Here is a 27820-nt window from a genome sequence, read left to right as displayed (position 1 = left end):
GGATTCAATTCCTTAGCACCTCATAATCAGAAAAAGCCAGAAGTGGCTCAAGTGGTAGAGTGCTTGCCTTGAGCTGAAGAAATCAGGGACAGCAACCCAGGCATAGAGTTCAGGCCCCACAACCAACAACAACAAAAAAAAAAAGTTTGGCTCAACAGTTGCCTCTGCCTATAAATTGACATTTTCTTGTTAGGAGGGTTATCTTAAGAATATGCTTAGTGAAGAAATGCTTCATTAGAGTTAACAGTAATGAACATGTTCATGTTGAGATTATCATTACCTAATTTTGTAAATATTTAAGTACTGTGAAAGAGTGCATAGAAGCACATTGAGAATGGGGGTCAAGGAAGGCTTCTTTGAGGAAATAGTTATATCTGAGACCCAGAAGTTGAATAACAGCCAAGGAAAGGGTAGGGCAAAAAGAGGCTATCCACAAAAACGGACACATAGGAGGGCTATTAAACAGGAAGGAAAATGGCCTTTTATCTGGAGAATAGAGGCTATGGGATTGACCGGGATTATGGAGAACCCTAGGAGACAGTTGGTCTTATACCAGAGAAGCTTTTGGAAGTTATAGTCAGAACTGATGTCAATCAGGTTTAGATTTTAAAAAACAACAAAACAGTCATATTGGAGGATAAGAATATGAGTCCAAAGACCCTTTTACAGACTATAGGTAGTCTGTGTCCAGTAATACATTCAAGACCCAAGTATCCTGAATCCCATTTTAAGCTCTGAAACACAGGGGGCTGGAAGGTGGCTCAGTGGTGGAGTGCTTGCCTTGCATGCATGGGGCCCTGGGTTCGATTCCTCAGCACCACATAAATAGAAAAAGCCAGAAGTTGTGCTATGGCTCAAGTGATAGAGCAGTAGCCTGAGCTGAAGAGCTGAGAGACAGTGCCCAGGCCCAGAGTTCAGGCCCCACGACTGACTAAAAAAAATAAATAAAAACAAACTGAAAAGAAACTGAAGCCACAGCTTTGCCTCTAGGATCCTCACACTCATGGTTTGCACAACCCAGTCCTCTTTTGGGCTGCCTTTTTTGTAGGAAGGGAGGACTCATTCCTGATGCAGAGGAAAAAGTAAGCAGAAGGGTTCCTGTTAGGACAGTGGAGAAAAGGATGAATGACAAGTGTGCAAATTTACTTAACCACTCCCCTATTGTTAGGCAGTAAGCTTGTTTGGAACTGTTCAAAATTAGAAGGAAAAAAAATATACCTATATATACATACATACATACATATATATATATATAGTAATGAATGTCTTCACATTTATGCTGTTTTGAGGGAATGTATAATCTCCTAAGGTGCAAGAGGACACACACTACACTTGAATAAAAATACCAGCTTTATTAGTGCCTTCCTAGTCTTCTAAGAGTTCCAATACTTTTATTTGAATCCCTTGTGAGAAAATGAGCACAGTATATTGCTTATTATTTCTTGTGTCTGCCTCTTTTGGTCTTCTCTCACCATATATTTTTCCTTAAAACATAGGGTAACTATAAAACAGGCAGGCAAAAATTTAGGACATTTAAAATGGATGCTTTTTATTGTTTTAGAACCAAATGTGCCAGAAAACATATTTTGGGCAGTTCCCAGAAAATGTCTGTCATCTTGCCCCTTGAACTCAGTACTGGCCAAAGGGGAAACAGCTGGAAGAATGATGTTGCCTTTGAAAAGAAAACATTCTTTGATCCACTGAAGAATGTGCTGCGAGGGCAGCCGCACACATGAGGGGGCAGGGTGCTGGGAGGACAGCTGCACCTGCACACTTGGGGGAGAGGTCAAGGTACTGGGAGGACAGGGCACACTTGGGGGAGAGGGCAAGGTGCTGGGAGGACAGGGCACACTTGGGGGAGAGGGCAAGGTTGGAGCAAAATGGAGCCTCTTTCCAGATACGTGGGCTATCACTCCAAGGAAGGTGATTGAGCAACTCCACAAGACATCATACTTGGCTGGTATAGACATCTAGAGGAAGTCATCTTTCCCCTTTATGACTGGCCCGCACTAAGAGGAAGGAGAGGGGACGCAGCCAAGGCTAGTCAGTCCTGATGACCGCAGCCTGGGCTGAAAATAAGCATAGACACTTCATCTCATCCTGGAATATCAGAATAGAAAGGAGCTCTTGGGGTGGGGTGTTACAGTGCAGGCCTTGTTTCCAATTCCCAACACTGCTAAAATACTCTAGAAATATTGGTGCTCTCAACAAATCAGTGTCTTTGGAGAAAATTTTTACCAGCTTTTAAGTTCCTGCTTTACCTCTCCCTGAATAAAAGTCCATTTTCTGTGACTTCTCTTGGGTCCCTTCCCCAGATGGAGAGTTTTTGCTACCTTTACTGCTTTTCTTTTACTTTCAAATAAACTTTCTCTTGGTTGAAAAAGAAATCCATTTTTCTGCCTGTATTCTCAACGCTCAGATGGCTGAGGATGATGAAGATAGGGAGGATGGAAGAATCTGAGGCCTGTCTCAAAAACCTTCAACCAAAAAAAACAGCAACAAAATCCTTCCCTAAGATTCCCCATCCCCCTCACACCAATGTGTGGAAGGTCAGAAGCAGAGCATGCAGTTCTGTCCGAAAGCCACAATGGGTTCCTTGGCTTTTCTGAGCTTCTAGCCCCTAATATTCAGGCAGTGATGCCACCTAGAAAGCTTTATCAGCCATGAATAGGTTAAGTCTCTAAGGCAGTAAATTTTTGAGCTATCCTTAGGATTAAGGAAAAAAACTTGGTTAAAGAATCCATCAAAGCTGGGTGCCAGTGTCTCACACCTGCAATCCTAGCTACTCAGGAGGCTGAGATCTGAGGATCAGAGTTCAAAGCCAGCCCGGGAGGAAAAGCCATGAAACTCTTATCTCCAGTAAACCACCAGAAAACCCAAAGTGGTGCTATAGCTCAAGTGGGAGCCTTGAGCTGAAAAGCTGACAGTGCTCAGCTTAGAGTTCAAGCCCCATTACCGACAAAAAAAAAAAAGGCATAACAAACTAGGTACTGGTAACTCACATCTGTAAAGCTACTCAGAAGACTGGGATCTGAAGAATCACAATGAAAAAGCAGAGGTAGAAGTGTAACTCAAGTAGTAAAGCACCAGCCTAGCAAGGCAAGACCCTGAGTTCAAATCCTGCCACTCAAGACTCACTGAAGACTGGTTCACACATGTAATCAGCATTCAGAGGCAGAAGAATCTCAAGTACCAGACTAACTTGGGCTATGTAGTGAAGCCCTGTCTCAAGAGAGGAGGAGTATAGAAAGAGGAGTGGAGAAAAGGAAGAAAGGGAGAGAAGGAAGGAAGGGAGGAAATACCCACTTCATCCTCTGCCCATGCCAAAGCAGCTCTGTGCCTGTGTTCTCTTACTGAGAATGCCAAATTGCCTTGCTAAATTCAGATTTCAACACCTATGTATGGCTACTCGTGGTTAACTCTTGCCAGACCTGAAGCATGCTACGTAGATTGTCACCACTGTATCTCTAAAATGTCCAACAACTGATACATGATAGAATTCAATGAGTATTTACTGATTGAAAAGCTACAGTGAGACATTTTCATTCCCATATAAGTAAATAGTACAATTGTTCCCAAATTCTATGATTGCTGCCATGCCATTTCAAAATCTGGTTAAAAGGAACCAGACCAGTTGTTTACTAGCCATGACTCTTGCTTGTCCCTCATTTCCTCCCACACATAAAAGTAACATGTTAGATTATAAAACCCAATTGCTTTAGTGAGGAAGCAAAACACCTAAGTGAATTACCTAGATTTTTCACTTTCCATTTGGAAGGGCAAATTGGCTCAGTTCCCAGATACCCCAAGGTGTGGGAGCTGCTTGCTCTAGAAAGGATTCCGAAGGCAGCAACTTCTACCAATACCCACCCGCCCGCTTTGAGATGGGGCCTCCCTCTCTATGTTGTCCAGGCAGAAAACTGAGTCCAAGTCATCCTGTGTGCTGGAATTACAAGCGTGTGCCCCTACACCCAGCTGACCCTTCTGATCATGCTTATCTCCCTCTCCATGTGCAGAAGAAATCCTTTCCAAAGAGGAGGGATCCACTCCACAACAATGCCCTAGAACTAAATCAAAGCAGCCCTGGAGCCCTGTTGTCTGCTCATAGTCTAGACAACAGTGCATGATGGCTACCTTCTGGCCTTGTGTTTCTTCAAGGACTCTTCCATATAAGGGGAAAGGAGACCTGATCTAGCCAGTTCCCAAGCCCAGTATTTAAGCTTTCCGTGTGAATTTCTGACACAAGAGACTTGATTCTCCAGGAAAAGATCATTTCCTGAGTGAGCACACAAGCAAGCCAGTGCATTATTAACAAAACAAGGGAGTCTTTTGGAATTGATCACACTATTTGCTCCACAAAGAACAAATGTAGGAAGGACACTTTTAACTTCTATTCTTTTGTACCTTTAAATTTTTGAATTATGCAAGTATTACCTAGTCAAGCCCAGCAAAGGTGCTCATGCCTGTAATCCTAGCTACTCAGGAGGCTGAGATCTAAGGATAGTGACATTCAAAGCCAGCCTGGGCAGAAAAGACCATGAGATTCTTATCTCCAATTAACCACCAAAAAGCCAAAAGTGGAACTGTGGCTCAACTGGCAGAATGCCAGCCTTGATTGAAAAAGCTAAGGGAGGTCTCCTCACTAAAGCAATTGGGTTTTATAATCTAATGTGACTTTTAGGTGTGGGAAGAAACAAGGAGCAAGGGTCATGGCTGCTGAAGTTCAAAGGCCCAGAGTTCAAGCCCTACTACTGGCACACACGCACACAAAAATAACAGTATTACCTAGTCAAAATAGTTAATTAAAATAAAGTGAGTATAGTGTTGCTTTTGTGATGGGAATGAGAGAGAACAATCCCCCTGCTCTCAAGACAGCATGGGTAAGTCTAACCTAGAACACCCCTTCTGATCAAGTTTACTTCCTCTCACTCCCAACTAGAGCTTCCCAAATAGAGTGCTTGCAAATCCCGTCAGGATCTTGAGCAGAGGCAGGTTCTGTTTTGGTAGGACAGGGGAAGGGCCTGAGACTGCATTGCTCACTGGCTTCCTGGAGACACTGACCCTGCTGGTCCACAGACCCCATTTTGAGTTATTGGACTCTCCAGCCCTTAAAAGTCTGTAGCTTAGGGGTGGGAAGGTGGCTCAGTGGTAGAGCGCTTGCCTTGCATGCCTGAGGCCCTGGGTTCGATTCCTCAGCACCACATAAGCAAAAAGAAAAAAGCCGGAAGTGGCGCTGTGGCTCAAGTGGTAGAGCGCTAGCCTTGAGCTGAAGAGCTGAGGGATAGCACCCAGGCCCAGAGTTCAGGCCCCACAACCGGACCCCCCCCCAAAAAAAAAAGTCTGTAGCTTAGAGTGGGGCATTTGACATGGGGAAGGTGGGGCACCAGACTGGGAGTGAGGGCTCCCTATCAACTTTGCGCCTGCTCAGAGAGCATTATCCTTCATTTCATTAGCAGCACCTCAGCCCAGGCATCTAAGAAGAGTGGGCTGGGTGCAGCTAGTCAGAGCCAGCCCCACAGAATAGCAAGAGCCAACCGTACACACAGAGGCATCTCTCACTTCAGCCAGTCAGTATTCCCAGAGCTTCCTGGACCTGCGATGGGCAGCAAAATGGAGCAGAGGCTTCCCTGCCACCCCTTCCTCACCAAGCCTCTGCAGCTGACCTCTTCCCTTAAGCGCCAATTGCTTCCTGATTGGCGCAGCCTTTTCCCAGTTGCCTCCTGAACCACTTTTAAAAATTTATCCCTGGGAGTACACCCAAATGTCCCTTGGGATCTTGTCCAAATGATTTTTCTAAACAAGCATCATTCTCTACAGGGTCTTGTGAAAACTGTTAAGTTAGCAACAAGAGGAGGGCTAGGTACCCAGGCTGGCTGTCATGTCTCTGTAGGCTCTGGAGGGAGTTATATGTGTATCTCTTCCCTAAGAACCAGGTTAGCAGCTCATTTAAGCATCTCTAAGAAAGCACCCAGCAATAGGCATGCTTTAATGCACATTTTCTGCATAGATGAGTGCATTTCCATTCAGGAGAAATCATACCACTCTAGCATTGCCAGGCCTATGGCGGGCCCTTTCCCTGGGTGCCTGCCCCAGGGCTTCTCTTCTGGATTTGAACTGCTCTAGTCACAGAAGGTCTTCCCCTTCACACAAGAAAAGGCTTAGAGTAGGACTCTAAAAAGCAGGAGTGATGGCTTTTCCAGAAAGCCCCTGTCCAATCCAGGTACAGGGATGCCTCTTCTCAGTTAAGAGCTGTGAACTCTTCTGGCCCCAACATCTTCAAATCTACTCTTGGCCAGAAGGTCTGGCTACGTCTCTACAGTCTGCAAGATCTGCCGCTGCTTCTCATTCACCGTGGCATCCTCCTGGAGCCCAGACCTGTTGGTAAAAGAAAGGACACACAAAGGCAGAGAAGACTGACAGGTCACTGTCTCTCAAAAGGTAGGAAGCACACAGCAAGCAGCCTCAGCCTCTGGCAGGCAACAAGTAGTGTTAAGAGCATTTTGAAAGAGGTGCACCCTGGGTTCATTGCAGCATTATTTACCATAGCTAAGATAGATGCTCCAACCTAGATGCTCCTCAGTAGATGAATGGAACAAGAAAATGTGGTATACACACACACACACACACACACACACACACACACACACACACACACCAGTGGAATTCTATGCTTCCATCAGAAAGAATGACACCACCCCATTCATAAGGAAATGGAAAGACTTGGAAAAAAATCATATTAAGTAAGCAAGACCCAAAGAAACAGACTGCACAGTTTCCCTCATTTGTAATAATTAGTATATGTCTAGGATAGTCCAAGAAGAAGATCACAGTAGCTCAATAGCTATGTACATATGACCATATAAGATGATGCTAAGTGAAATGAACTCCAAGATATGGAAACAAGAAGTTTGTCTTTGTTGTTGTTTTTAATGTACTCTGTGAAGTTATTTCTTTTTTCTTTCATTCTCTTTTTCCCCTATGGTTTATCCCCTATTGTTACTGTATTTGATTTTGGTGCCCTGGGTATTATAAATACGTTTATCTGAATTAGGAAAGGGAAGGGCAACAACAAAATGGTGAGACAAAGGACAAAGGGAGAAACAATGCAACAGTGATACTCACAAGACACTATGTTGGAAATGATCTGTACAACTTGGAGGGAGTGTTAGGAGGAGGGAAAGTAGGAGAAAATGAGGGAAGAGGAACAAGTCTGACAAAAAATGTACTCCCTACCTTACTTAAGTAACTATAACCCCTTTGTATATTACCTTGACAATAAAATAAAATTAAACAAAAAGAGGCACACCCTGTTGGGGTTCCTGGACACTTCCCAGACACAAGGAAATCCTTAGGCTGAGGCCTATGGGCTGCTTAGTAATGAGCAACAGTAACTGCGGTGGCAGCCAGCCAAAACCCTGCCATTCCTCCCTCTCCCCCCTCCATAAGGTAAGATGCTCAGAGAGGTACCAAGACAGTGACAGTCAAAGCAGGGAACGTGGGGACAGATCGGGATAGCCAGTCTGGCCCTGCTGTTTCAGTTCTCAGTCTCCTGTTTTGTTTTTTCTTTCACTCTGTCCCAGGCTGTTTCTCTGCCCTTCTTCTGCCCTGGCCCAGATTCAAGCCTAAGGCTGCCAAACCCTGAGTCAGCAAGGACTGAAAGCTAAGGGCAGCAATGCTGTCCCAGGCCAGGAAACTCCATGGGTTGTGGCTTACAGGAAGGAGGCACAGAGCCCAAGCCTAACTGCAGAGCAGGCACCTGTCTAGCTCCACACTGGAAGGAACTAATAAAGGAGCCTGGCTCAGGTAGCTCTCCCTGTAATCCATCCTAGCTAATAAGGCTGAAAATCTGAGGGTCATGATGGTTCGAAGCCAACCTAGTCAGGAAAGTCCAAGCCCCAGTTCCAACACACACACACACACACACACACACACACACACACACACACACACACACACACACACACACACACACACACACACACACACACACACACACACAAAATTTACTGAAGAAAAGAAAACAACAAAGCAGAGAACACAACTAGGCAGCAGTGGAGTCTTATTTGAAAAACAAAAAAGGTCAAGCTGAGCAGGAATTCAGGGCAGTACCCCAAGGAAGAGCAGCTCAAGAATATCCACAAAGAAAAGGACCAAGGGGAGTAGCTTGCTGGGAAGGTGGGGGAATGGGGAGCTTGAGCAGGTAAGCACACGGCTTGGAGAACAAGAGCTGAAGATCGGCTACCTTCATTCAAATACCAACTCTACCATTTATTAACTGTGGGGCTTGAGCAAGTTGTGTAACCCTTTTTGTGCTTTGGTTTCCTCATTTGTTAGGGCCTATCTATGTCCTCATTAAGTTGTACAAACAAGTTAATATATACTAATAGCTCAGGGCTGTGTTGGTTGGGAGAGGCTTGAGGGTCTGGGAAGTTAGGAACTATGTAGCAAGATGCTTGCTTTGCAGGGGGACTCAGGGGTCCAGTCCATGGGCAGCACCCTAGCAACCCCCACATTGGGGATTCTAATCATCATCTTCCCAGAAGCTCCTCACCTGGCAGGCCGGAGGATCTGTGGGTCCAAACTGCCATTCTGCTTCCAGCTGCTGTTTCTGGGCTGCTCGAGGGGCAGATCCCCCTCCAGGGGCTCATCCTCCTCTACCCCCTGCTTCATCACTTCACCCTTGGATTCCAGAGACCTGTCCTCTCGGCCCCTGGGCAGAAGGATATGACCCATTAACCTAGCCCAGGCCTGCTGCTACCAACATCCACCCTCCATCTTCCAGGGGTACAGCCTGCAGCCAGGTGGGGCTCAGAGCTCAGGCTGCAGCTGGAGTTAACCCAAGCAAACTACTCAGGCCCCACTTCTGGAACCCACCATCATAGGCTGAGGGAACATCCAGGTGTCTGTTCCAGGATATTATTTTGTTGTTGTTGTTGTTGTTGTTGTTGTTGGCTATGGGGCTTGAACTCAGGGTCTGAGCACTGTCTCTGAGCTTTTTCTGCTCAAGGCTAGTGCTCTACCTCTTTGAACCACAGCACCATTTCCAGCTTTCTGATGATTAATTGGAGATAAGAATGTGGCTCAGTGGTAGAGTGCTTGCCTAGCATGCATGAAGCCCTGGATTTGAGTCCTCAGTACCACATAAGCAGAAAAAGAGAAGTGGCACTGTGGCTCAAATGGTAGAATGGTAGCTTTGGGCAAAAGAAGCTCAGGCACAGTGGCCAGGCCCTGAGTTCAAGCCCCAGGACTGGCAGAAAAAGAAAAAGAGTGTCTCACAGACTTTCCTGCCTGGGACCGTGATCCTCAGATCTCAGCCTCCTGAGTAGCTAGGATTACAGCTGTAAACTACTAGTGCCCAGCTCAGGGTCTTAGCACCTCTTGAAAGATTTCTCAAGGAGAAAGAGCACCCCAATCACATGGATCCCCTTACTATGATCTGCTGCTCTATATATACATACATGCACCCCGCACACATGCACACATGCATCCCACATGCATACATACATATGTGCACACACATGCATGCACACACATGTATGTGTGCACATCACAAAGCCCACTCAAGAGACCTTGGAAGAGGTTCCAGAGGAGGAGGAAGGGGAGAGGCATTCATTTTCCCCTTCCCTTGTCATTCATCTTCAAAGCCCCACCCTCTAGTACAACCAAGTACAAGAATCACAAATCACAAGTGCTGGGAGGCCCTCTGCTACTGGAGGGGAACTGCTAGCCTCCAACCACATAAGGTCCATGAGATCATTTGGTACCAGATAGGACAGACATATGGCTTCCCCCATGCACCTCATCTACTGTTGTATGATACTGATAATTTCATATGGTTCATGGTTCATCACGGAATGCATAGCCCTTGGCAGGAAAAAGTTTCCCCACCCCTGGACCAACATTCATCTGAGGCCTCTTATCAATACTCATCTTGCAGACAGAGAAACTGAGGCCCAAAGAGGCCTGGGAGTGACCCAAAATCACAGAGACTGTGATGCTGAGCCTGCAAAGCGGGCCTTCAGCAAGATGGCCTGAGGCAGGCTCTCCCTCTGGAAGCTCTGAGGTAGTGCCCTGTTCTATGGACAGCCACACCCAACATTCCACCTCCACACCCTAACCCCACAACCCACCAGGTGAAGATAAGCTGGCACGCAGGAAGGAAGACTCACTGACCTTACTTCCTCATATTTCTTGTCTCGGTAAAACTCTCCCGTTTTGATGATATAGATGAGTACGAGGTCACAGAAGAAAGCCCCCTGAAAAAAGAGTTGAGGGGGGGGAGCTGACCCAGAATCCTAGCTTCCTATTGTTTGATTCCACAACAACACACAAGATGAGGGAGTTACCATGGCCCCATTTAGCTCAAGAGGAAACAGGACCCAGAATGGAACACCACTGTCCAGGGCCACAGAATGACCTGTGGTCAACTCAAAACTAGACTAAAGTGCTGCCACCTATCCCATGCATTACCTTGAGCAGCTCCAATGCTTTCACCACATTTGTCAAGCATCCAGCACATTTCTGTACTACACCAGGGTACAAGGAAGACACTGACCATACAAACCTTCTAAAGATACCACCTCTGCTGCAAAAAGCAAGGAAGTTGGGCTGGGGAGGGGGCTCAATGGTAGAGCACTTGCCTTGCATGCATGAGGCCCTGGGTTCAATTCCTCAGCACCACATAAGCAAAAAGAAAAAAAGCCGGAAGTGGCGCTGTGGCTCAAGTGGTAGAGCACTAGCCTTGAGCTGAAGAGCTGAGGGACAGCGCCCAGGCCCAGAGTTCAGGCCCCCACGACTGGACCCAAAAAAAAAAAAAAAAAAAAGCAAGGAAGTGTACTGTGACAGAGTGGCATGTCTTATAACAGAGAGGATAGGAGCAGGCAGAAGACAGGACTTCACTAAGCCTGGGAAAATAATTCTGGGGTGACTTTTGAGGGCAGAATAGGAGTTGATACAAAGCCTATGGAAAGTACTGCAGAGGAAGGAGTAGGATTTGGTGCCTGAAAGCTGCCACGGGGCCTGTGGGGAAAGAGCAAGATGCTCTTCTAGGGAAGTCCATAGGAAGCGGCCTACGTGAGAATGCTTTCAAGGTATGTGTTCTAGTCCTTTAGTGGGGGTATTTAGGGAAGATTCCTCTGGCCAGATGCCAGTGGCTCATGCCTATGATCCCTGATAGCTCAATTAGATTACTTAGACTTTGCCAGAGAACCACACACACATCCAGGTACAGAGAACAAAGAAAGGGTTATTGCCGGGAAAGGGGCTGGCAACACTCCTTCTCACAAGGGAGGAATGAGAAGAAGCACCCGCTATTGTCTGGGGTGACTTATATAACCTAGGAGGTTTAGGAGGGGCTAGGAGGGGCTAGGAGGCAGAGACCCTGGTGTGGACCTGTGGGCCAAGGGGTTCATCATGGTGAACTAGGATTTATGGCTGCTGTCCAAATAGTAGATAAGGGGTCCTGCAGCTATCCAGACCTGAAGGTCTAAGAGGCTCTTGTTGCCTTATATAGTGGTAGGAAGGGGGCATGCTAAGCTGTGGAGAAGGGAAGGAGTGGACTAAGCTATGGGAAGGGACTCATTTTGCTAACAATCCCAGCTACTCAGGAAACTGAGATGTGAGGATCATCATCTGAAGCCAGTTCAGGCAAACAAATTTGAGAGACTCTAATAGCCAGTTAACCACCAAAAAGCCGGAAGTGGAGCTGCAGCTCAAGTAGTAGAGCACTAGCCTTGAGCACAAAAGTTCAAGGGTAGTGTCTAGGCCCTGAATTCAAGCCCCAGGACAAGTTCTCAAAAAGGGAAATGAATGGGCTGGGAATATAGCTTAGTGATAGAGTGCCTACCTAGCATGCCCAAAGCCCTGGGTTCAATTCCTCAGTACCATATAAACAGAAAAGGCTAGAAGTGGCTCTGTGGCTTAAGTGATAGAGTGCTAGCCTTGAGCAAAAGAAGCTCAGGGACAGTGCCTAGGCCTGAGCAAAAGCCCCAGAACTGGGGGGCAAGGGGAGGGGGAAGGAAAAGAAAAGGAAGGAAGGAAAAAAATAGGAAGGAATGAGGGAGAGAGAGAGGGAAGGGAGGGAGGAAGAGAGAGTGGGAGACAGGGAGGGAGACAGAGAAGGAGAAAGAGAGAGAGAGTGTGTCCTCTGGTAATCAATGTGAATATATTGGAGAATTGGGGACAGCCTTGTTCTGAGTTCAAGCCCCAGAACAAGAACAAAAAAAAAATTCGGGGCTGGGAAGGTGGCTCAGTGGTAGAGCACTTGCCTTGCATGCATGAGGCCCTGGGTTCGATTCCCCAGCACCACATAAAAGGAAAAAAGCCGGAAATGGTGCTGTGGCTCAAGTGGTAGAGTGCTAGCCTTGAGCTGAAGAGCTGAGGGACAGCGCCCAGGCCCAGAGTTCAGGCCCCAGGACCGGACCCAAAAACAAACAAACAAACAAACAAAAATTCTAAGCCAGGCATCAGTGGCTCACGCCTGTAATCCTAACTACTCAGGAGGCTGAGATCTGAGGATCACAGTTCAAAGCCAGCCCAGGCAGGAAAGCCCGTGAGACTCTTATCTCCAATAAAACACTCAGAAAACCGGAAGTGGTGCTGTGGCTCAAGTGGTAGGGTACTAGCCTTGAGCTGAAGAGCTGAGGGACAGTGCCTAGGCCTAGAGTTAAAGCCCCACAACTGACAAAAAAAAAAAAAATATATATATATATATTATATATATATAATTATTCTGGTAGTCAATGTGAGATAGATTGGAGGAGGCCTGACCTTCACCGCATGAAGCTACAGTAGTGGCCAAGGAAAGAGAGGAGGCCTCACAAAAAGTCCTGACCAGCATGTGGCCTGTATGCAGTGCCTGTCTGCTCCAGCAGATGGCACCCCCACACCACATAGGTGGGAGTGTGATCTTGAAGGCTAGAGTAAGGAGGTGGTACACAGGGGAACTCAGTCTGGCTGTGGGTATAACACACGTTTTTCCCCAGATGCTATGTGATTCAGTAATTCCTTGTTCACTCTTACTCCAACAGCCACCATCTCACTTGACTCCGCACATCACCTTTAGCTCACAGGTGTGCCCTCTGATGCCTGGACTACTCACAGAGCAAGCAAACTGCATGTACACACATCCAGGATTCCCTAAGGATGTCAGCAGTCCACGTAGGACTCACTCTCAGTCCCCTCTCAAGAGCACTGCCTCTCTGACTCCTGTCCTCCTAGCCCATATGAACTTGATCTTGGGTCTTGATAGAATCCCCCAATGGGCCTCAGACTGCCTAGTAGAGCAGTGAGGGAAGAGGCTCCAGAAAACTTGAAAGGAATTTGCTGGCATGGGCCCAAGCTCCCACTTGTCACGAGCACAAAGGGCATTACCTTTCTTATTCTCTAACCACTATGTCTGCTTCTGTGAGCCCCACTGGGACAGTTGGGGCCTCTTCCCAGGAAGGACTGCCTCCCCTGCCTCTCTTTCTTTTAGCTGGCCAGTTCTCAGCAGCTGCCACTTTGAGGCATCACAGCTGAGAGGGGGCCACTGACACTCAGTAGGTAGACATCAGGAATGCTCTTAAACATCCCACAGTATGCAGGACAGCCCCCAAACAATGGCTGAGTGGGGTTGGTAGATCACACTTGTAACCCTAGCCACTCAAGAGGCTCAGATATGAGAACCAAGGTTTGAAGCCAGCTTGAGCAGGAAAGTCTGTGGGATTCTTTTTTTTTTTTTTTTTTTTTCCGGTCGTGGGGCTTGAACTCTGAGCTTGGGCACTGTCCTTGCCCTCTTCAGCTCAAGGCGAGCGCTCTACCATTTGAGCACAGTACTACTTCCAGTTTTCTAGTGGTTTATTGGAGATAAAAGTCTCACAGACTTTCCTGTCTGGGCTGGCTTTGAACCGCGATCCTCAGATCTCAGCCTCCTAAGTAGCTAGGATTACAGGCGTGAGCCACCAGCACCCAGCTTTGTGGGATTCTTATTTCCAATTAATCACCCAAAATCTAAAAATGGGGGTGTGACTCAAGTGGTAGAGTAATAGCTGTACGTGAAAAGACTAAGGAACAGTGCCCAGGCCCTGAGTTCAAGCCCCAGTACTGGCACAATAATTAACAGCCCAAAATGTCAACAGTGCCAAGATTGAAGAAAACTGTGTATATCCACCTCCTAGCTGAAGCAGAGATAGGAGATGTTAGAAGACCCTGGGTTTAGACTGACCCGGGATCCCAGAAAGCTCCATTTTGCCTAAGACTGACCCACACACACCACACACCACCCCACCTCACAGTGCGGAGCTTCAGACAAGCAAATGCCTCTCCACTCTGTAGACTCTCAACAGAAGTTGCACCCAGGGTAGCTGGGAGGGCATGAAACTCTTGAGGTCACACACACTTGTATGTGACCTCACTATCTCTGAGCATCAGATAGGTTTCCTGTCCCTCCGAGTAGAGGGCGGGAGGTGGGGTAGGTACTCACCGCACCCATGAGTGCCACCCCAGAGCCTACATTGATGATCATGGGGATGATGTTGAACTTCCCTGCCTGAAAGACAGAGACACCAAGGATTGACAGTGCTAGGATGGGAAGCAAGATCCCCGGATCTCTCCAGCCCCCCTCCACCCTCTGGGCCTGCTCAGTCTGAGAACAAGAAGGCAGTATGCGCACCTTGCCATTAACTATCACATCAAAGCGTATCCCATAGGCTTTCATCAGGTTGCGGAACTCCACCCCAGCAGCATCTCGGTAATACCTGGCAAACCTAGGGGAGACAAGGCCCAGAGAGGTTCAGCCTGCTGGCACCTTCCCTCCATGGCAGCACAGAGCACTGCTTCAAGAGCCCCCAGGCCCCTGACCCTCAATATCCATAGAGGACAGAGATCCACTCACTGAGTCAGGGACAAGATACATCCGGCTGGTGCTGGTGATGTGGGCTTACACCTGAAATCCTAGACACTCAGGAAACAGATCTGAGAATTGTGGTTTGAAACCAGCCCAGGGAAGACAAATCTGAGGGACTCTGATCTCCAATTACCCAGCCAAAAGCCAGAAGTAGAAGGGTGGCTCAGGTGGTAAAGTGTCAGCCTTGAGCACAAAAAGACAAGGAAGAGTACAAGGCCCTGAGTTCAAGTCCCAATGCTGGCACAAGAAAAAGAGGGAGGCACATCCATACCTTATAAAACCTCTGCATTCTCCAAGGGGCCAGGGCTTTCACACTGTGCTCAGCACCAGCCTCTGGGGCTGCCAAAGCACTGAGGGACTTCACTCCACAGAGAAGCCAAGCCTTACAGCCATTATCGTAAGAACAGGGCAGAACAGACCCCCTACTTCTCCCCCCCCCCACTCTCCCACCTCACTGGACCAGTGCTTACAGCTACTGCCCAGGCCACCCTTGCCTTCCCTCAACCATCCCTCCCTGACTCCCACCCCAAGGCACAGGTGTCATGGTATTAGTGCTCAGGGAATGGCACAGAGTATGGTCAAGGTCAGGATTAAAAGATGGTATAAGATAGCTGTTACCTGAAGTTGTACCCCGAGGATACAGACTTCGTCTCTTTGTTGTCCAGACGGTTAAAATAATAGTGCGGGTGGCATTCAGAGGCAGCTTTGTCAAGGTCGCAGTCCCATTCAATATGAATTCCTATCACGCCACCCTTGATACAAGAGATAAGGTCAGTGCCTAGAGCACATCTTCAGACGAAGATGGACCGAAGTCACAGACAGCTCTTCACAAGAGCTTCAGGCCCAGGATCAGCCTGCTGGAGCAGCCTTTGGAGAAGTCCCAGCCCCAGCCCTGTAGCAGCTGTGAAGGTGACTTGCCCCAGCCCTCACTGCTCATGAGAACAGGGAGCCAGCTGCCCACATGAGTATGTTTTATGGACAGCGACTTCACATATGAACCAGCATGTACTCATGGACTTTTTTTTTTTTTCTTTTTTGTCAGTCATGGGGCTTAAACTCATGACCTGGGTGCTGTCCCTGAGCTCTTTTTGCTCAAGGCTAGTGCTCTACCACTTGAGCCACAGCACTACTTCTGGTTTTCTGGTGGTTAACTAGAGACAAGAGTCTCACAGACTTTCCTGCCCTGGTTGGCTTTGAACCATAATCCTCAGACCTCAGCCTCCTCAGTAGTTAGGATTACAGGCATGAGCCACTGGCACCAGGCTTTCATGGGACTTTTCTCTGGCTCTTTTCTACTGATACCCTGAGGCCTGAGGAACAGATGCCAAATCTGCCCTATGCTGAGTGAGTGCCTAGCACAGGCTGGCTGTGTGGCACAGCTAACTAACACAGTGAGTTCCTGTTTGGCAAGTGACTTTGCAGGGCTGCCTCCCACTCACCTTACAGGTCCCCCATCCACACTCACCTCCCTATCGCAGAGCCCGGGTCCCCACAGAAGGCTCCCTTGGTGCATGCCACCCACCTTCAGAGCCATGTCCTGGAAGCTGCTCCCTGCCCAGTGTAGCACAGACCCCAGGTGGAAAATGGGGCAGTAGTGATTCTTGGGGCCAAAGCGACAGGATTTCAGGAAATGTTTGTTGTCCAGCACATTTGCTCTGGGTGAAAGTCATGAGATAAGAGTCAGACTCTGTTCCTGGGCACAACTCAGTAGTGAGTGAGCCCCTTGCTTGACGACCACTCTCCTCAGCATTGCCCTGAGGCTCATTCACATGGAGATGTCACATGCGCATTCCCAATAAACATGCACAGCCACAAAGAAGGCCAACCAAGAGTCTCAAGCCCTACATACTTGGAGAAGTTAAACTTGGGGAAACGAATGAAGTTCTTTATGAAAATGGTGAAGTCCTCAGCCTCCCTCAGGAGTGGCTCTCTGAAAACCAAACCAGGAAAGCTTAAGCAAAAGTTGGACTACCCACACGAGCACTTTTTTTTTTGTTGTTTTTTGCAGTTATGGGCCTGAACTCAGGCCTGGGCGCTGTCCCTCAACTCTTCAGCTCAAGGCTAGCACTCTACCACTTGAGTCACAGCGCTACTTCTAGCTTTTCTGCTTATGTGGTGCTGAGGAGTCAAACCCAGGGCCTCATGCATACGAGGCAAGCACTCTACCACTGAACCATCTTCCCAGCCCTTTTTTTTTTTTTTAAATCAAGGCTGGCACTCAACCACTTGAGACACGCCTCCACTTCTGGTTAAGTGGACATAAAAGTCTCATCTGCCCAGGCTAGATTTGAACCTCAATCTTCAGGTCTCATCCTACTGAGTAGCTAGGATTACGGGCGTGAGCCACCAGTACCTGGCCACAAGCACTTTTAATGGACAAAGATTTCACACCACCATTGGCCTGTGGCAAGGCCCAAGGCTATCCCTTGCTCTCCTGGAGCCTTTCCCCTTTGCAATGTCCTCACAGCTTTCTGGTTTGTCCTGACATCCCCTCAGAATGAGGCTCCTGGAATGGGCATGGCACTGTGTAAGTTCTCAGGGTACCCCACCCACTCACGTTGGGTTGGAGTTTGTTTCCACTGGGCACCAGGCGAAGATCTCACAGGTGCCCCTGGTTGAGTTTCTGACCCTCAGACAGCGACCAGTCTTCACTCCTGCAGGGGTGGGACAGGGACAATCCAGGAGCCTTCAGGCCCCAGGTCCCCTTCATTCCCCTCATCCCTACCCATTCCTTACCATGTCCAGCGATAACAGGCACCCCAGCATGGCAGTCGTTATCCTGAAAACAAATGCCATCAGGAATATCTTCATGCTGTCAGTAAAGAAAGGTGCCTGAATAAGGACCTTCAGCTCAAGCCTTGGCCCCATGCAGGGACTAAAATTGGGGTTTTTCCCTGCCTAAGGCCACACACCCTTTGAGAACTTCCTTGTCCCCAGACAGTGCAGGTGCATGCAGCCTCCCAGCCCCACTTCCAACCATGGCTGGCAGCTCTCCCACGCTTCCTCACCCCTGTGTCAAAGCAAACCTCAGCACAGATGCCCTGCCGCTGGTTGGCAGTCACGATCAGGTTGGTGACCACAAAGAAGACGTTCTCCCCCTGAGGAAGCAGAGAGGGGCTGAGGAACCCCTGCCTGTACTCTTGGAACTCTCCTAGCCAGGCTCCCTGGTAGAGTGGGACCTCTACATGGATGTTTAATTCAATGGGACCACAAAGCGGGGGGACTTCACCCAGTTAACAATAGACCTGCAGAATCTAAATAGAAATCCTTTCACTGTATTTCTAAGTGACCCTGATCAGTGAATCCCTGTTCTGAACTTTGCCTGGGGCAAGCCCTGATCTTAGAGAAGTGGCAATGGACTTGCCCTGGTCCTGGCCCAGGATGACTGAAGCATGGGGGGGAGCTATTCCCAAGAACACTGTGGTAAGGAAGAATTTATCTGTGTCAGACCACCTAATCATGATGACTCCGAAGTTGTTTGGGCCTCATGATCTTAGTAGACTCAGAAATCTCTGGAACGGAACAGTCACCCTAGGCACAGAAATGAAGATAGGACTTGGAAGGGAAAAAGGATTTAGATATCCTGAACCAAGGGAGATCACAGATGGAAATCCCTGGGCACCCAGTCTTGGGTGGGCACCCAAGCTGTTTCCTGTATGATCCACCCAAGCCATACACACCAGCTGGGGTCCCTGCGACTGGGATGGAGGGATTGCTCACCTGGGGTGGAATGACATAGTCGGCAACATCCCAGAGCCGCTCCCCGAGCTCTGAGGTGTTGGTGTAGGCCACACCTTTGACTTTGGTGACAACCGCACTCTGTAGTGAGGTGTCTGTGTCTTGGTAGCTCTTCTTCACCAGGAAGACCCATCTGGGGGAAGGAAATCAGCAAGTGGGCATCAACCATATGGCTGCCAGGCCAGAGTGGACGTCAGTAACTTCTTGGGCAGAGTGGGGTTTAGAGCTGCTCCACTGTCTTCTGGGCAGAGGACACAGCTCTGACTGGTGCTTGAAACTCAGTCCTGCAAGCAGCACAAATGGCAAGGCAGTCCGGAGGCAGGCACTCTAACAAGGTTAAGACCACAGCTCTTAGAACTGCAGCCCCAAACTGGGAAGGCCTGGCCTGAAATGTGTTAGCCACCTGCTGGCCACAGACAAGTAGCTTAGCTCTGGGAGTAAGAGGGAGCTTTCCCAGCCTCGTGTGGAATTAACAGACCCTCCTCTCATCAGGGCTTGTGGGGATGGTGAAATGAGACAGAAGGTGCATAGCCTACCTCTAATCACAAAGAAGCCTCAGACAAACCCAAACCATGGGGCAATAAGAGAACAAGCCTGGAACAGTGGCATTCTCCTGTAATCCTAGCACTTAAGAGGCAGAGACAGGAGGTTTGACGACAACCTGAACTACACAATAAGATTGTATTTTGTGGGGGTTTTTTTGTTTTTGTTTTTGTTTTTTTGTTTTTTGTTTTGTTTTTGCCAGTCCTGGGCTTGAACTCTGGGCCTGGGCACTGTCCCTCAGCTCTTCAGCTCAAGGCAAGCACTCTACCACTTGAGCCACAGTGCCACTTCCGGCTTTTTCTGCTTATGTGGTGCTGAGGAATCAAACCCAGGACCTCATGCATGCAAGGCAAGCGCTCTACCACTGAGCCACCTTCCCAGCCCCTACACAAGATTCTATCTCAACCAAAGGCTAGCCAGGCACTGGTAGCTCACATCCATCCTAGCTACTCAGGAGTCTGAGCCAACATAGGTAGATAAATCCAAGAAATTTTTATCTCCAAATAATCACAAAGGTGTATGGTACACACATACAAAAAATACCATTAGGAAAGACAATCAAAAATCACAGTGAGGTACTATTTTGTACTCATTAGAATGGCCTTAATAATTGTGTGTGTGAGTGCACACACACGTGCATACACACATGCACACACACTAGTCCTGGGGGGTCAAACTCAGGGGCACTGTCCCTTAACTTTTTTTTTTCTCAAGGTTAGTGCTCTACCATTGGAACCACAGTTCCACTTCTGGATTTTTTATTTTTTATTTTTATTTTTTGCCAGTCGTGGACCTGAACTCTGGGCCTGGGCACTGTCCCTCAGCATTTCAGCTCAAGGCTAGCACTCTACCGCTTGAGTCACAGCACCACTTCTGGCTTTTTTCTTTTTGCTTATGTGGTGCTGAGGAATCGAACCCAGGGCCTCATGCATGCAAGGCAAGCACTCTACCACTGAGCCATCTTCCCAGCCCTTCTGTATTTTTTAGTAATTGAGTGGAGATAGAAATCTCAAAGACTTCCCTGCTCAGGCTAGCTTCAAACCACAATCCTCAATTCTCATCCTCCAGAGTAGCTAGGATTACAGGCATGAACCACCAGTGCTTAGCTCTTAATATTATTTTTTAAGCAAGGTAGTGGAGAAATTAGAGTCTTCATACATTCCTGGTGGAATTATAAACTGATATGGACACTGGGGAAAGTTTTAAATTTCCTCTAGAGGTTAAAGATAGAGTTACTAGATAACCCAGCAATTCCATTGTAAGCACATACCCAAGAGAACTGATAACATATCCACCAAAAGGTTGCACAAGAATGTTACTAGCAACATCATTCATGGTGGCTGAAATAACCCAAATGTCATCAGTTGGTGCTTGAATAAATGAAACATGGTGTAGCCATACAATGGGATATTATTCAGCCATGCAGATGAGTGAAGTACAGATTCATGCTACAACATAACCAACATAACATTGTGTTAAGCAAAATAAACAAGACTAGGAGAAGCTATATATTGTATTTCTATGAAATGTCCAAAACAGACAGATTTATAAGTGATAGAGAATAGGTTGGTCATTTCCCAGGGAGTAGGAGTGGGAGAAAATTGCAAGTGACTGGTGAAAGAGACAGATTCACTTTGGAGGGGATGGATATATTCTGGAATTAGATAGCAGTGATAACAGTGTAATACTAAGGATGTTCTAAAAGGTCCTCAATGATATAATTTGATGGCTAAATGGTTAACATTTTAAATGGTCAAAATGGCAAATTATATGCTATGTGTGTTTCATCTCAATTAAGAAATAATTTTTAAAAAGTTCTTACTCTTCAAAAGATATCTATGAGGGGCTGGGAAGGTGGCTCAGTTGTAGAGTGCTTGCCTTGCAAGCCTGCCCTGGGTTCGATTCCTCAGCACCACATAAGCAAAATGAAAAAAGCCGGAAGTGGAGCTGTGGCTCGAGTGGTAGAGCGCTAGCCTTGAGCTGAAGAGCTGAGGGACAGTGCCCAGGCCCAGAGTTAAAGCCCCACGACCGGACCCCCCCCCCAAAAAAAAAGATATCAATGACATGAAAAACTCAGTAATAATTCCAGATTAAAGGAGACTAAGAGATATAACAGCTAAATGCAAGGCACAATTTCAGCTTTCCTTTGCCATATAGCAACTATTAGGACAATGTACAAAAGGTCTACAAGTTGGATTGTTTAATTGCTTGATACTAATTTTATTATTTTTTTGTTGTTATTAGTCATGGGGCTTGAACTTGTGGCCTGGACACTGTCTCTGAGCTCTTTTGCTCAAGGCTAGTGCTCTACCACTTTAAGCTACAATACTTCTTCCAGTTTTCTAGTGGTTAATTGGAGGTAAGAATCTCATGGGCTTTTCTTCCTGGGCTGGCTTTGAATGGTGATCCTTATATCTCAGCCTCCAGAGTAACTAGGATTACAGGCTTGAGCCACCAGCACCTGGCTTTGATGCTAATTTTAATGTTAATGCTCTAATTCTTCATTTCCATGTGCTGATACTGGGAATCCCAAGGCTTGAGATTTTTTTCTTTTTGCTTTGTGTGTGTGTGTGTGTTTGCACATGTGCACATGTGTGCACACACATGCACACTCTCACTGATACTGGGTCTTTTTTGGGGTGGGGAGCATCCGGTCATGGGCCTGAACTCTGGGCCTGGGCGCTGTCCCTCAGCTCTTCAGCTCAAGGCTAGTGCTCTACCATTTGAGCCATAGCTCCACTTCTGGCTTTTTTTTTCTGCTTATGTGATGCTGAGGAATCGAACCCAGGGCCTCATGCATGCAAGGCAAGCACTCTACCACTGAACCACCTTCCCAGCCCTGATATTGGGTCTTGAACTCGGCACTTATGCTCTCACTTAGCTTTTTCACTCAAGCCTAGTACTCTATCACTTGAGCCACATCTCCGCATCCAGCTTTTTGCTAGTTAATTGGAGATAAGAGTTTCATGGACTTTTCTGCCCAGGTTGGCTTTAAACTTTGATCCTCAGATATCAGCCTCCTGAGTAGAAGGCGTGAGCCACCAGCACTAGCTTAATCTCTGCTTCTCATACTTGTATTTCATAAAATAAGAGAACTCCTGCTCTCCCCATCACATGGGTCATCTGCAAGTCAAGAGGCCCTCATCAGAATCTGGCCATACTGGCATTATGACCCGGGTTTTCCACCTTTCACAACCTTAGCAAGTAAATTTCTTGTTTTCAAGAGATACATAGAAAACATTTGGGAATGAAGAGTCATCTCACCTGCAATCTACTCTTGCAGCAGTCATATGTGAATATGAACAAAGAAAACAAGACACTAACATCTGAGAATTCTGCTGAAAGGGCATTCAATGATCTATGTGTGTGCTGGATGCTGTCCCTGAGCTTTTTTTTTTCAAGGCTGGCACTCTACCACTTGAGCCACAACTCCACTTCTGGCTTTTGGCTGGTTATTTGGAAATAAAGATTTTACAGACCTTCCTGTCTAGGTTGGCTTCAAACTGCAACCTCAGAGCTTAGACTCCTGAATATCTGGAGTAATGGGCATAAGATACTGGTGCTCTACTCTCAAATTCAATATCTGACACTTTCTTCATTCACTGGCTGGCATTCTACCACCTGAGCCATCCCTTGAAGCTCAATTGTTTTTTTCTTTTACTATTTTTGTCACTTTTCTCTAAGTCTGATGTCAAAACACAACATGTGTCTATGTTTGTGTGTGTGTACGTGTGTGTGTGTGTGTGTGTGTGTGTCTGTGTGTCTGTGTGTCTGTGTGTCTGTGTGTGCGCGAAAATTCCAGGACTGGGGCTTAAACTCGGGGCTTTGTGCTCTTGCTTGGCTGGCTTCTATTTTCAGCTCTTTTTGTTGTTTTTGTTGGTTAATTGTATATAAGACTCTCATGGATTTGGCTGATCAGGTTGGTTTCAAACCTCAATTCTCAGACCTCATCCTTTTAAGTAGCCAGGATTATAGGCCTCAGCCAACAGCACTGGCTCAAAAGATACATTTAAGATGAGCACCATGTCATGTGCCAGGCACAGTGAGAAGCGGCAGCAGAAGAGCTCACACACAACTCACCAGCTTACTGTGGGTGTTGATTCTAGGATAGTCCAGGTTAACCCTTCTTAGGGAAGTTGGGGAAACTGAGGTCAAGACAGGAGGTAGTCTTCTGTCTGTCTGCCTGAGGTCATGGAGCAGGAAGTGTAGGATGCCAGCACTTTCCAGGGAGCTAGTGAGCATACTTAGTACAGAAGTATAACTAACCAGCTAGACCAAGTATTCACCTCCTCGTGTCTGGGGCAACCCAGGAGTCATGGTTCTTAAGCTGTCATATCACCCTGAGAGGGGTGTAACCTTTAAACCAAACAGTCATTTCAGAAGAGACACACTGAGGCTGGCCCAGGCAAAAATATTAGGCAAACTATTCAAGAGTCAGTTCCTTCCTTCCTCCCTTTCTTCCTTCCTTCCTTCCTTCGTTCTTTCCTTCCTTCTTTCCTTCCTTCCCCCATTCATTTCACATCTGTTCTCTAATAAGTGATTAGGCCCTATCCACATAGCAACACCAGACAGTGAGCAAATGATTCTCTGAATTAGCTTATAATTACACTGCAGGAATGCTAGGGAGGAAAACAGGGAGTTATGTGAGAATCCTGTCTCAAAGATGAATGGAAGCTCATCAAGAAAAAAGAAAAGGAAGTTTGCTAAGGAACAGCACATAAAAAGCCACAAGGTGGGAGACAGCCAGGTGCTTTGGGGGTGATGAGTAAGCTCAGCTTCTGGGAGGAAGCAAGACTAGGGTCAGGGTTGCCCTCCCAGAAAGAGATGCAAGACACCATTCACTGAATGAGAAAAGGAAAATGCATTCTAGATGGGCACTGGCGACTTACACCTGTAATCCCAGCTACTCAGGAGGCTGAGATCTGAGGATTGCAGTTTGAAACCAATGAACCTCTTATCTACAATTAACGGGGGGGGGGGGGGGGGCGGGAATCTGGAAGTGGAACTGTGTGGCTCAGGTGGTAGAGCATCAGTCTTGAGCAAAAAAGTCAAGGGAGAGCACAAGGCCCTGAGTTCAAACCCCTGTACCTTACACACTCACACATGCATGTGTGTGCACGGGCACACATGCATGCAGTCATTCTAGTTGTTCAAGCTACGCATAACCCGCTCCCAGGGCCGAGGCTCCCTCCAAGGCTTGGCTGAGCAATCTCAAGGAAGCAGCCCTAGGCTGGTGGCATCGCTGCCTGCTAGGCAGAGTGGGCATTAGGAGGTGCCCAGTAGGGCTGGGGTCCCTGGGCATGGATCCCCAGCTGAATCTCACAGAGGCAGTCAGAGGCAGTCACAGGTCCGGGGAGCTGACCGGAAGGGAGTTCTTTCTGGGAAATGCCAGGCTGGTGAGCTGTCCACCAAGAGTAAGACACTGACACTGGCTGATTATAAATAACCCGTCCGGCTGCCTGCGCCGGCTGTCGGGGGCACAGGGGCGGCTGCGGCTGAGCTCACCGCATTCCTGCCGTCTTCCCTCTGCCCTGGCACTGAGGGCTCCCGGCTCGTGGGAAGGAGCTGCCCGCGACAAGCCTCACAAACCAAGGAGCCCTGCCCACACCTCCTAGGGCGGAGAGGACTCCTGAACCCCATCTTCACACTCCAAGGCTCCGGGAGGACTCTCCCCGCCAGGCACCGCGGCCCGGCCTGAGCCTGCGAGCGGATTCGGCAGGGGGGTGGATCCCTCCTGCCCAGCCGCGCCCCGACTCACAGGACCAGGTAGAGCAGGATGGAGAGCTGCAGCAGTCGGTAGAGCAGCCCCACTTTCTTGTTCTTGGCCACCACATACTTTTCGGTCTTGTAGTCAAACAAAGACAGACAGAGTCGCTTGCAGTCCACTTGCCCCATGCCACCGGCTCCCCCGGGCCTGCGGAGCGCCCAGCCCCACGCGTGCCGCAGGGAGCCGCCGCCTGCGGCCGCCCGGACCCTGCGGGGCGCTCCGCGTTCGCGCCGCCGCACTCCGGGGCGCGCGGCTCCAACGGGTCTGGGCGCCGGGCGCGCGGGCTCCGGGCGGCTGGGCCCGATGACGGCCGCCGGGAGCGACCGCAGAGCCTGGGGCCGCGCCCCGGCCCCGCCTCCCGCCTCCGCCTTCGCCGCCGCGGACACAGTGACCCGCTGGGCCGGTCCCGCGCCGCCGGCCGGTGAGGACGCCCAGGGCCGGCTGAGGACCGCGCTGCGCGGCTGCACTGCCGTCGCCGGCGGAGGGAGGACGTGGAAGAGTCAAGGGCCCTCTCCGAGGCACCCTCCCGCGCCCTATCTCTTCTCCCAAACACATCGCAGAAGGGAGCCCCCCATTGAATAGATGGGGAAACTGAGGCACGGGGATGGGGAGACATAGAGCGGGGGAAGCGGAAGGGAACAGGGGATAGAGAGCAAAGAGCTTTCCCAAGCCGAGCGCTCATGGCTACGCCTACAATCCTAACTACTCTGGAAGCTGGGGACTGCAGTTTGAAGCGAGGCCTAAGGAAGTGGAGCTGTGGCTCAAGTGGTAGAGCTAGTGTGTGTGTGTGTGTGTGTGTGTGTGTGTGTGTGTGTGTGTGTGTGTGTGTGTGTGTGTGTGTGTGTGTGTGTGTGTGTGTGTGTGTGTGTGTGTGTGTGTGTGTGTGTGTGTGTGTGTGTGTGTGTTTGCTTCCAATCCTGGGGCTTGAACTCAGGGCCTGGGCACTGTCCCTAGCTTCTTATGTTCTAGGCTAGCGCTCTACCACTTGAGCCACAGTGCCACTTCTTTTTCTGTTTATGTGGTACTGAGGACTCATGCATGGTAGGCAAGCACTCTACCACTAAGCCACATTCTCAGACCTGGTGCATTTCTTCATTCTTTTTCTTTTTCTTTTAATCTTTTTTTATTTCTTCATTCTTGTTGTTAGACAGTTTTATCAACTGGGCCCAGAGATTTCAAGGTTGGCCTGCTCTCTAATTCTGGATCATAGATGTCTGAATATCCCTTCAAACAAAGGACGAATTCTGCCACACACTCCTTTCAAGACAAGTGTCCATTTTTCTCTCCTAAGACACGTTTTCAAATATATTTTGGGCCAAGATGTATCATTTCCCCAAGTATCCTTTCTTTATCTCTCCACATCCTCCTCCTGGATAAGTTTAAGAAAACTTTGCTCCATTTCTAATCATTTTGGACATGCAAAAAAGGTCAGAGGGAGAGAGCTGCTCTTTTTCTTCTTTTACTCTACAAGATGTTGCAGCTTATGAAAGTATATAAGGCTTAAATCAAATACTGCTTATGTGCTTTTAATAAAGCTATTAATACAGTGTCCATCTCTGAATTCCTGGATGCTGTTGCCCATGCCTCATTTTCCTTGATCAATCCTGTCTCAGATCTCCAAGGCTTACAGATTGTTCTTGCTGCCTGTGCAAACTCAGGCCCTCACTACACAAGCTATCAAGCATACTCACAGTCCTTGGTTGCCTGTCAAATGTGCCTTTTTCTTTTCTTTTGCTAGTCCTGGGACTTCAACTTAGGCCCTGGACACTGTCTCTGAATCTCTTTGTGTTCAATGCTAACGTTCTACCACTTGAGCCACAGCCCCACTTTTGGCTTTTCCTGAGTAGTTTATCGGAGACAAGAGTCTCATGGACTTTTCTGTATGAGCTGGCTTTGACCTGTGATCCTCAGATCTCAGGCTCCTGAATAGCTAGGATTACAGGTGTGAGCCACCAGCATCCAGCTTGACTAGTTTTTTTAATGCTCAAAAATCATTAATGTATTTTACAACTGTCAATTTATTGGGTTTTACAGTACTAGCTCTTGAATTCAGGGCCTGGGTGCTGTCCCTGAGATTTTTGCTCAAGGCTAGCACTTGAGCCACATCTCTACTTCCAGCCTTTTGGAGGTTAATTGGAGATAAAGAGTCTCACAGACTTTCCTACCCAGGGTAACTTAGAACCACAATTCTGAGATCTCAGCCTGAAGAGTAGCTAAGATGACAGGTGTGAGCCACCAGTGCCTGGCTCTATTGTTTTTGTTCATTTTTGTCATATTCTGACATGTCAAATTTATTCCTTAAAATAAATCTTCTCTGGTGCTTGTGACTCATGCCTGTAATCCTAGCTACTCGGGAGATTAAGATGTGAGGATTGTAGTTTGAAGCCAGCCTGGGCAGGAAAGTCTGTGAGACTCTTATCTCCATTAAATTACCAAACAAAACAGAAATGGAGTTGTGACTCAAGTGTAGAGTGCTAGCCTTAAGCAAATGAAGCTCAAGGGCCGTGCCCAAGTCCTGAACTCAACACCCCCAACCTCTCTCTCTGTCTCTGGGCTTCTCTTTTTACTGTGGTTTCATTTGTTAAATTTATTGGATCTACAATTTTAAAATAGCTAATTTTTAAATTTTAATTATTTTAAAGTCATTTTAAACATTAACAGATTCTTCATATTTACCTGTATAGCATAGCTATTTGAACTTAGCATGTTTTAATCATTTTTTTTTCAATTACATTTAAGCTTTTAAAAAATGGTAGCTTTAAAACAGGTTCCAGTGGCCCATGCCTGTAATCTTAGCTACTAAGGAAGCTACTAAGGCTCATGTCAGTAATCTTAGCTACTAAGATCTGAGGATCATTGTTCAAAGCCAGCCCAGGCAGGAAAGCCTG

At 47.8% G+C, this 27820-nt stretch overlaps 1 protein-coding gene across 4 annotated transcripts; it reads right to left on the bottom strand.

The window, feature by feature from the left end:
- Nucleotides 1-1408: 1408 nt before the first annotated feature.
- P2rx5 (purinergic receptor P2X 5) lies at nt 1409-25130 on the bottom strand. 4 transcript variants are annotated; one of them, XM_070001760.1, is made up of 13 exons: nt 24924-25130; nt 18605-18755; nt 17911-17982; nt 17621-17696; nt 17442-17538; nt 16734-16814; nt 16407-16539; nt 15503-15636; nt 14651-14744; nt 14462-14527; nt 10174-10256; nt 8552-8710; nt 1409-6375 (listed from the first exon to the last, which is right to left on the bottom strand). In XM_070001760.1, the coding sequence occupies exons 1-13, from the start codon at nt 25058-25060 to the stop codon at nt 6306-6308; spliced, it is 1353 nt and encodes a 450-aa protein (XP_069857861.1). In that variant the 5' UTR covers nt 25061-25130; the 3' UTR covers nt 1409-6305. The 4 variants fall into 4 exon arrangements, with proteins under 4 accessions (XP_069857861.1, XP_069857862.1, XP_069857864.1 ...); XM_070001761.1 differs by having other exon boundaries at nt 17621-17663; XM_070001763.1 differs by lacking the exon at nt 16734-16814.
- Nucleotides 25131-27820: the final 2690 nt, after the last annotated feature.

The sequence above is a fragment of the Dipodomys merriami genome, unplaced genomic scaffold (assembly GCF_024711535.1).
Source record: "Dipodomys merriami isolate MVZ:Mamm:240054 unplaced genomic scaffold, mDipMer1.0.p SCAF_59, whole genome shotgun sequence".
In the NCBI taxonomy this organism is placed as follows: domain Eukaryota; kingdom Metazoa; phylum Chordata; class Mammalia; order Rodentia; family Heteromyidae; genus Dipodomys; species Dipodomys merriami.
This window is presented reverse-complemented; position numbering and strand designations above follow the sequence as displayed.